General features: G+C 34.1%; 2 protein-coding genes across 2 annotated transcripts in view; one reads left to right on the plus strand and one right to left on the minus strand.

The window, feature by feature from the left end:
• Nucleotides 1-486: 486 nt before the first annotated feature.
• Nucleotides 487-5,311, minus strand: LOC108967250 (deformed epidermal autoregulatory factor 1). Its single transcript, XM_018930543.1, has 4 exons — nt 4,933-5,311; nt 4,052-4,715; nt 1,787-2,337; nt 487-1,007 (listed from the first exon to the last, which is right to left on the minus strand). The coding sequence occupies exons 1-4, from the start codon at nt 5,059-5,061 to the stop codon at nt 834-836; spliced, it is 1,518 nt and encodes a 505-aa protein (XP_018786088.1). The 5' UTR covers nt 5,062-5,311; the 3' UTR covers nt 487-833.
• An 857-nt stretch (nt 5,312-6,168) lies between these two features.
• LOC108967265 (tudor domain-containing protein 3) overlaps nt 6,169-10,425 on the plus strand; it is a 13,212-nt gene continuing 8,955 nt past the window's right edge. The window contains exons 1-4 of the mRNA XM_018930570.1: nt 6,169-6,203; nt 6,258-6,360; nt 6,428-7,012; nt 7,130-8,683. Of these exons, the coding sequence (XP_018786115.1) occupies nt 6,169-6,203; nt 6,258-6,360; nt 6,428-7,012; nt 7,130-8,683 (2,277 nt within the window). The remainder of the gene's footprint in view (nt 6,204-6,257; nt 6,361-6,427; nt 7,013-7,129; nt 8,684-10,425) is intronic.

Raw genomic sequence — 10,425 nt, forward strand, 5'->3', positions numbered from 1 at the left:
TCATGAATTTCGAGAATTCTTCACATAAAATTTTAACCTTACATTGCGAAAATCCCATTTTCTATTTTGTTAATTGTGTTGCCGTTTAAATTGGTTGGCACATTCGACATCTTTCTTTTGCAATATGTAGGATGCTACTTTTAACCTGAAATAAGAGTTGATATACGAATTACTTCTTCGACTATTTATGGGCATATAGAAATGTACGTACCTTTTAAATATTGTTTTCAAGTAATCAAGGGTGTTTCAAAGTAACAACAACAAATAGTAACATCATCATTCATTCATACAAAACTTTCAGCATTATTTACTACTTACCGGTATCTATGTACTTATACCCAAAAATTTATAATACAAAATCGCGTCTAGGGTATTTTTTTCCAATTTAATCATTTTAACCATTACACACCCAAATTTAAAGATTTCAAGTGCCATGAACAAAACACATTATTATTATTTTGTTTTTGTTTTTTCACTACACTTATGTTTACGAATTTGATTTTGAAATCTTTATTAGATGTTGTAACGGCAGTTTTATCCATAAAATAATAAAATGTTAAAAGTTTAACTATGTGCTTAGAAACTAATGAAAATGTATACATAGACGAATATGTATTATGCAATTTTTTTGTTTTAATTGTTTGTTTTTGTTGTATTTTCCCCTTTTTGGATGTTGGCTTTCACTTTACTTCGTGTTGTAGTTTAAATAAATTTCTTATTTTGTTTGTATTTAATTAGCTTTTGCATTATCCGGTTTTCAGTTATTAAATTCTTTTATCATTTTCAGATGTATAAAGAATTAAAATATGTATACTTTATTATGTACAATTCGCTTAGGACTGCTCATCCACCAGCAGCATAATTTGTTGAGTTGTTGTCTGAGCAGGATTCCTTGTACATTCCACTTGATGAGCGTTCCAATCTTTTCGTTGACAGAATTCAGAGCAATATGGAGTCTTTCGACAAAGCGAGCACTCGGCTAAAGCTTCTCTGTTGCAATTAGCACACTAAATTATAAAATTTACGTTTAGTTAGTATATTATTCAAAAACATATTTTGATATATAATATTGTAAATTAATAGAATAAGAAATGAAGAAAAATTAGAAAATTTTTTTACTACAATTTAGAAAATTATATCAAAAATTATTCTACAAATATGTTTCGAGTTTTCGGCAGATGTGGAGAAAAACGTCTTTTTATTAAAAAAAAAAACAAAGAACCTTTAATTTCATATGTGATTCTGACAACTACTTTTTCATTTTTCAATAACTGATTGTGAAAAGTAAACTTTCATAGTGTGACTTCCACAATGGAGTAAAAAAAATTGTTCAAAATTATTTGCGTTCGATATCGCTCTACCTACATAACGATTTTTATACCGTACTTTCACATAATTGGTGTACAAGCAATTTTTCGAAGTAGAAATCTTCTTTAATGTTTACCCATTTTTTTTTTTTTTTATTGAGAGCATATCAATATTTCTCAGCACTTTAGATTTTGACATTGTAATTCTTGAAATAGGTCATAACAGATTATATAAGGTCCTGTTTACAAATATATAGGCAGGATCAGAGTATGTAAGTTGACATATTTTCTAACGTATATCTACTTTGTATCTATTTATGTCGGAATAGTTGATTACATACATTAGAGAAACTAACAAATCCAACACATTTTAGTTTAACTTGTTTTGTTGTTAGTTGTGTTTTGGATTAAACGTATATGTACATCACTAAATCAAATTTAAATTGATTTAATAGTATGCTCGGTATAAAAACAATTACCTTCTTTGCCGATATTATTTCGTTTCCATGCAGTGAACCAGAAATATTTGGATCTTCAAGGTTTCGCATGGCGGCCACTGCTGCATCCCGCTCCTTTTGAAGAATTTCAATCTTTCGATCATATGAATTCTTTAAATCGGTCAGAATACGTTTGAAATCATTTGTGGCCTTCACCATTGTGCAATAGACATTCTCCAGATTTTTCATTGCTTGACTATTATCCAACAAAGCAATGGAACTAGTGTCATTTATATTGACTACGTATGTCTCACGATCATAGGGATTAATTTGAGTTTGATCAACCAGTTCGGTCGATGTATCAAGGCTGTCATTTAATGTAGGCCAGGGTTCGTCTTTTGATGTGATATTATCTTCAGCAGTTAAGAAGATATTTTCATCAACCACAGTTGCAGTCGGTGGCGGTTCGACGTTATTATTACTGTTATTCGGGTTGTTATTGCGCTTTCGCTTCGGTACTGCATCAACATCAAGATCGGTTTGGTTTCGCTTCCGACGTTTATAAGGAGTAAATAAACGAACAGGACCAGATGCTACAAAAATATATATAATATTAGTATATGTGAACTAGGTATGTACATATGCTTACAGGGAAAGATATTCAATGTATAATTTTATATATTACAATCAAACGACAAAGAATTGGTGATCGCTTAGTAATAAAAAAACATCACTACTTTTAAAGTGTTTTAATTGTTTACTCCTGTTGTACATTGGTAAAATGTACAAAGTATATATAAACCATCTTTGATTCTATGGCGGTGTTGGTCTTTTAATTAGAAACGACTTTGCAGTATATAATTTTCTTAATTCATTTTTTAAAAATAATTTTGCCACATTAAAACTATTACTTGAATTATTACTTGGATTAACGATGCAACACATTTTATTTGAATTTTACATAAAAAAAAACAACATTTATTATACATATTTTTAAGGAAATGAGTTAAACACAAAAAACACCAAATTACAAAATGAACAATATGGATTAAATTTTAAATATTTTGTTGGAAATCCCTTTTTTTTATCCATTGCCCAATCTTTGCGGCAAACTTTGAATTAAATATTGGCATGTTTGCTCAGATTCCCTGTTCCAACTTTGTTGAAACATTTGAAACAAATGTATTTATTCCGCCGTCTTTGTCCATAAAATCTCATTTCACAATTACCCATAAGTCTTCAATTGGATTGGCATCATCACCCACATCTTGTGAAAGCCTCCGTATCATCCGAGTTGACATTTCTTTATTAATTTGATGTCCAACTTCAACTTTTATTTCATGTGGGCACGGTTGTCTTTGCTTTTTTGTGTGCAAGCGAACATTTGTGCGATAGCCGACATTGACAACTTTTCCTTTTGATAGCTCCTCACAAAAATTTTTGGACTACATTACTTTTTTTCCCATTCTTAGTATTAATGTAATGGGGTATAACTATAGTCATGCTTCTGGGTAAGCAGTTACAGTCGTAGGGCTATAACCAATTCTTAACCCGTGGAGTCACGGCTAAAAGGGGGATACTTTAGCGGAGCAACTCCGACACATTCGGTTTACTGAATTCCTATTGCAGCGTCTGTTCACCAGAGGTGCAGCTGCGAGTGGGCATAAAACAAGCGGCTCAAATCTAAGGAAATCCTAGAATATAAAGAAAAACCTCAGCGTTCAAATTACGTAGCCAGCCAAGAAACACAAACCGGCGCATAATTTTAATTTTTTAATAACCAATCAGCAAATAGGCACGTGCTGATTTAACAGCGCCGTTCATATTATGAATAACGGTAAACACAATTTACAGTGCGAGTCTTATAAAAAATATGCAGCGATTTGATTTCTTTTATCATATCGTTTCTAATTATAAGTCCACCACTGTGTATGCTATATAAGTTACATATTTTTTATTTATTATGGCCATACACATAAATGAAAATGGATGGATCACTTTACAAATATGTTTATTTTAGTTTCGAAACAAAGTTTGTAATATTTTAAAACTAAATACAAATTAACATACATTTTTTGATTGCTGGAGTTATATATATACAATTATTATAATAAAATGTTTTGGATTTATTAACTTGCTTTAAATAAAGAATTATAGAAGTATAAGGAACGTTTTCTCAATGTCTGGTCAGCAGCCATCCGTCAGCTAAGTTCTTTCCCGAAAGAAGGTGTCTTGTTTACATTAGCCAGAACTTAACTGACAGATGGCTTAATGATTTAAATTTATTTTTTATAATTGTTTACTCACCAGCTTCATCATCGCAACAAACGGTACAGCTGCAGTTTGTAGCGTGTGGTGTCAAAATTCCATCATCTATTAAGGATTGCAGAGATTTTCCACCATATTTAATGGATCTCTTCCAATCTTTACTCGACCCACGTCCACAAACATTTTCAAATTCGCTGGGCGTATACCATTTATCCTTATATTTGACACAACGTCCACGACCTCCAGATCCCAACTTACTACGGTACAAATCAGCGCTGGTAGTCTTGCAACGAATTGGAAAAACCTCCATATGGGTTGTTTCAGCCCAATTCACTCCTGTCCCCGATCCGCAGCCTGAACCAGCACCCTGAGCAGGGTGTTCACTGGTTGCTGTACTATCATGACTGTTATTACTACCAGAACCGTCGTGATTGATTCCCACTCCACCTCCGCCTCCGGTCGTTTGCTGGATGACAATTGTCTTCAAATCTCCCCCCATACTGCCTACGACAGGGCTGCTCGATATATAACCGTTATCGACACAAAGCATTTGCTTAAAATGCGGTAATTGGTCCGGTGTGATCACATTAAATGATGCTCCTGTGATCATAGAGCCTATTGGCAGGGACACCGGTACAGAGACCACACCTCCACTGCCGCCGCTATTTTCATTTGAGGTCACCATTCGCACTTTAGTATCCAGCTTTTAATTTTTCCAATTGTTAAAACGTATAGTTATAAATGCAGAAGCAAACGAGAAAAAAAGAAAAAATTGTGTACACATCAATTGCGCTGTTGAAGACAGAAGGTTGTACGCAAGGGAAAGGGGTGCAAAAGCTGTGAGCGCGGGAAGGGGCTGCGCGCAAACTTGTGCTCAGAACGCCACGCCGCCAGCCCTAACACCAGTTTATTATAATTACCTGGTGACCAGAACTTTCCAAAATCACCTCTTCCTTTACAACATCGCGCGCTTCGTCATTGAGAACACCCAGGTCTTTTACATCTCGTATCCTGCCTAGATGCAGCTCAGCAGAATCGACCTGTTCCATCTTTACACTATACTTTTTTCTCACTTAATTTCACTTTTATTTGGTACTTCGCGCTTCTCACACTATTTTACCCCGTATTTTAATGAATTTACGTTAAGTTTAAGCAGCAAAGTTTTCAATTCGTTAGTTTTGTAAACAATAAATCACATTTTGCTTATAAATAAAATTTTGTGGAAAATATTAACTGAACATGACATTTCTTGATAACAAAAGGTTTGTTTGATTTGTGACCGCTCAAACAAAAATTGACATTTGGAAGGCGACTTCTTTCAAATTCCCTCATTCGTTGATATTGCCATATTTAAAATCAACAAGCTGACGGACATCAAGTATTGATTTTTTATACTAATTTTATAGTACTGTATTTAAAATTTTATAGATTAATTGAAAGAACTAATATAAAAATACATCAAATTATGTTAAAAATTACTCACTACAAACAATTGGAACTTTGACAGTTGAACAAAAAAATTATCTGGGTTACCATACTCATTTTTAAATGACAGCAAATATATTCCATCACCTATTTTTATTGCTTAGTTGTAAAAAAAAAAAAATATTCATGAATTTCAACAATTTTAAATTCTCTCTATCTGAAAGATAATTGAACTGTGATTTTCAAAGCCTTCAAAGCCGTTCACAACATTTCGAATTTATCCTCTAAATTGATCTAATGTGTATGGATGTAAGTACATATTCCGACTTTCGTTGACACTATACATAACCAATATTAGCGCAAATATTAAATGATTATCAGTTTTCTTATATATTACTGTCCGGCAATTATTTCAGTAGTGGCTTCTTGCGCTACAACAACAAATGGGTTTTCGAATTCCAACTACAGAAATGTACCTTTGTGAATGAAGTTTTTGCACATAACTGCAAGATTTTTCGTCCTTTGTCCCGTGTGTCCATTAAGTTGATGGACCAATTCAAAAGAACTAAACTAATATATAAGTACGACACTGTAATAAAGAGTTGCCGCTTTTATTCAACACTTGTATATGGTGTGAAATCTATTATTACACCATTACATTTTCGGTTGTATTTCTGTAGTGTGTATTTTCAACAACTTTTAGGGATTTGCAGATTTTCGTTGTTAAAAAAATGGAGTTGTGTAAAAAGTTATTGGAGCAAGGCTGGTAAATATACTAAACGTTGAAATTCAAAATATTTTGTAAGTGTTTGAAATATAGGTACATAACCGATGAAGGCATTAAAAAAGTTATTGCTGCAGCCTCCAGTGGAGATGGTACGGAAGTCAATGATGTTCGAAAAGTAATTTCTGTCATAATGGATGTAAGGGGCTGTTATCTATATATTAAAGATATGATTATTGAATATAGTAACGTTTTGTGTCTGACAGATGGATTTACGAGAAATCGGTGGTGGCGCTCTTCCAATTAAAAAAGACAATAGTATTCCTGGTCGAATTGTTCTCCAATTGCAAAAGACAAGAAATATATCTGCGCCAAAATCAAACGAAGAATCCAAAACTTCTCCAAGATTTTTACAATTGGAACTGACTGACGGTCAAAGCACAATTCATGCCTTAGAACTAGAAAATATTTCGACATTGAATATGAACTTACCACCGGGAACAAAAATTTATTTTCGTTCCGAACGACTTAATTTAATGCAAAATTTTTTAATCCTACGTTCTTCAGAACTACAGGTTTTAGGTGGTCGTGTTGAGACACTTGTGGAAAAATGGGAACTGGCACGTTCTATGTTAAAATATGCTAGAAGCGGACGTAGAATGAGCGGAGCTAATGGCCCACCACCATGGATTCCGTTTGGAAAAAAACTAGAAAATTCTCTATCAAATGAGCTTAACTTTAAAAGTTTACAAGCTGCAGGATCAGATGGAAAAGAAACAAAAGAGAACGAGGAGTTTAATGCCATGCGTAATGAAGCAATAGCAGAAGCAAGTAAAATGGGATCGAAAAAGGTATATATAATATTACATAATTAAAAAAACTCGAAAAATTAAATGAAAAGAATATTTTCTAAGCAAACGCATATGTATACGCTATGTTGGTACTAAATTTTTTAACACATTTTCTAGATCTTTGGCGGGGGCGGACAACAAATGCTGGATCATAATGTTAAAAAAATACTTGAAAAAGGTTTTAGTGAAGAAGAAGCGAAACAGGTTTTGCGTACTACTAATAATAATTTGGAACGTGCCCTTTATAACTTAAAACGTCGGGGAGAAGTCAAAAGAGCGGAAGAAAATGGGAATGAAAGTGGAAATTTCAGAAATACTCAAGCTGGTACATTTATTTCATCGAAGAGTAATCGAGGAGTCCCTACACGAGAAATGGGACCTGGAAAACGAGGAGGGCCATTAGCAAAAGAAGATGCTAATGTAGTGAAACCAGCCGGAAATGTATCCCTCTTTGATTTTTTGACTGATAAATTACCAGTAGACACTGGATCGAATAGCAATCCAGCCAATTCAACATTTACTACGAATATTTCTGACGAGCCGAAAAAGTCAAATAAATTTGAAAAAAATAAGAAAGAAACACCCAAACCTAGTGGTATTGAAAAGAAAATAACTGAAAGCATTGTTCAGACTAATTCTAACACATTGCATGCAAGGTTTGAAAACACGATGTCTAGCAGTTTTGCCGCTAACCGCTCGACTGGACAAGTAAATGTACGTCAGAGAACTGATCGCGGTAATACCAATACTAGGGGAGGACGTAGTTTTAATGAAAGGATGAAGAATACCCCGACTTTTAATCCTTTTAAAGAACCTGATCGTAATACCGAGAATATTCGTTCTTCTGGTTGCCTCTCAAATCTAAATACAAACCAAGGTCGTAATAACCGGGTATCGTATGAACGAGGAAAAAATGCTAATACTTCAAATGGAGATTTACCAGAAACTGAAATTAGTAATTATGTAAACAAGCGAGGGAACGAAAAACAACAACAGCAGAGAAATCATGGAGGAGCTGAATATATTGGCGGAAACAATGAAAGCAGAAGCCGATTCGCTAATAAGCGTGAAAATAGCAATCAACATCAAAATAATAATACTGATAGTAAAAATAGTAGTACATCTAAAAGTACTGCCAAAGTAAATTCGAACAGCAGTAATACCAGCCAAATAAATAAATTAATTGAAGACACCTCCAAATTGACAATTTCTGATATCGGTCGTAGTCCCGGTAGCACAACTGGGGAAGCTTGCTCTAACTTGCAAATATCTCCGAACACTTCCCAAAATATCGGATCGAGTCAGCAAATTAATCAAATAGAAAGCCCTACGCAAGCTAATGATGGTTATTCTTACGACACAAGTAAAATAATTGGTTTTCAAAACAAAAAAACTAATGAATTTGCTATGACCCTGTTAAAGAGCCAAGGTCTAGTTTCATCAAAGTCAGCTTTATATGCTCAACTGCAACAACAACCTTCGTCATCCCGTTTACAAGCACCGATTCAAATGAATTCGTATCTTTCCTCTACAAGTGACTTTTCGCTACCCACCCCACCGACAGAATCAACTGTAGCACCAATTCCAAGCCATTTTGGAATGGTACAAGGTGATGGCTGGCACTGGAAAATTGGAGATCTCTGTTTTGCTAAATACTGGGATGATGGACGGGTAAGTCTTATAACTATAATCTGGCAACATGTTGCATAGTGTAAAACAGCTTTTGTTAGATTCGCCTGGGTGTATGGTTGTAAGCACTAAATTAAGAAACCGAACTGTAATTTGGTACAGAGGATCGCGATAAAAGGAGACATCTGTTGACTGAAATTTTTTTTTATTTTTTTTTAAGTGGACGTATGGTTTAAGTGGCTAAACGACATGTATTATAGCATATTAAACTCACAGAAATATTGACTGGAAAAGACTTGTATTGTTTTGTGAATAACGTGGGGTGTTTGTGCCATATTGTTCATAGTATATCGATCATATCACACTTTTCCCTTAATAATACATGATTCATGAAAGGTTTTGTATATAACCGAAAAACAACACCTCTTTCGTAAGAAGAAGTGCTTCGTATCGACACAACCTTCTGTAATTATTTAATGTAAATAATTATGTATTATAACAAAATGTAAACAGAAAATTCATGAAAAATTAAATCATGCTGTAATGCATGTATTTTCAGTTAATATTACTATCAGTTTGTAGTATATTAAGAATTATGTGTTGAAGTGTTGGATCCCCAAGGAATGTTTTATAACTTCAGAACCATGAAGTCAAATTTTATGAACTGATGGGGAGAAATAATTTAGAACATCAATCTTTATTCTTGATAATGCAATTGAATTTTCTTTTCCTTTAATCAAATCGATTTCAAATTGAAATTCGTAGAATTTAGATCTGCATCTTTGTAGTTTAACATTTGATTCCTTCGAAGTAAACGCTTGATGATCCCTAGCTATTTGGAAATATCCTTCAAGTAAGTAATGGTGGAAGGTTTTAGTAGCCAACTATGACAAGTCTTTCATTTTCGATGTCACTGGGTTCATTTAGTGATCTGTACATAAAGGATATAAGACGTATATTTTGATAAAGTATGGCCCAGGTGAAAAAATTACTAGCGTCTGTAATCAAAACAAATTTTTTTAAGAAATTATGAAGTTGTAAAATTGGTTCACTTATCAAGTCTTCAAGCTTCTCGTAAGTCTCTTCATAATCATGTTTTTTACTTCTATTTTTGCTCATTTCCTTAAGCAATTTCTCATTGGTTTAGCTATTTTAGCGTAATTTCGAATAAAATACGATAACGTTTAATCTAAATACTATGACGTCGACTTGGAGAGGATTTGGTTTGATTCTATCGAGAGTAACAATATGACTAGATAGATAGATAGTATTATGAGGTAATGCACCGCGACCTAGGATCTATTGTGCCCTCTCCTATATCACATGTCTTCCCAGAGTTCCAGCAGCCTGAATAGTTAAAGGAGCTTGCCGGGCGCTACTGAGGTGATGTAATTCCTGCTGATGTAAATGGAATCCAGGGCCTTAAGCCTTTTTCCACAGATTGCTGTGCAATCCAGGATTAGGTGTGCTGGTGCTTCCTGTTGCAGGTCGCAAAACCGGCAGTTACGGGGCATCTCAACAGGATAAAATCTATGTCTTACTAACTGTATTGCCGTGCCTGTTGCCTGTGGAGACTCCATATTGCTTATTGCTTACAATATATGGAATACTGATTAGTTTGCCATATATTGTAAGCAATAAGCTGTCACTTCAGCAGTTTGACCGAGCAGTTTTCACTTCTATGAGGGGCAACATATCCCATTTGCACATATGCCGACGGCATTTTCATTTCGGTAATATGAAATTTAGAAGAGCGAGTATTAAGACGGTTGTGTTATATTATA

The sequence above is a fragment of the Bactrocera latifrons genome, unplaced genomic scaffold, assembly GCF_001853355.1.
Source record: "Bactrocera latifrons isolate USDA-ARS-PBARC rearing strain unplaced genomic scaffold, ASM185335v1 scaffold_181, whole genome shotgun sequence".
Taxonomy (NCBI): Eukaryota; Metazoa; Arthropoda; class Insecta; order Diptera; family Tephritidae; genus Bactrocera; species Bactrocera latifrons.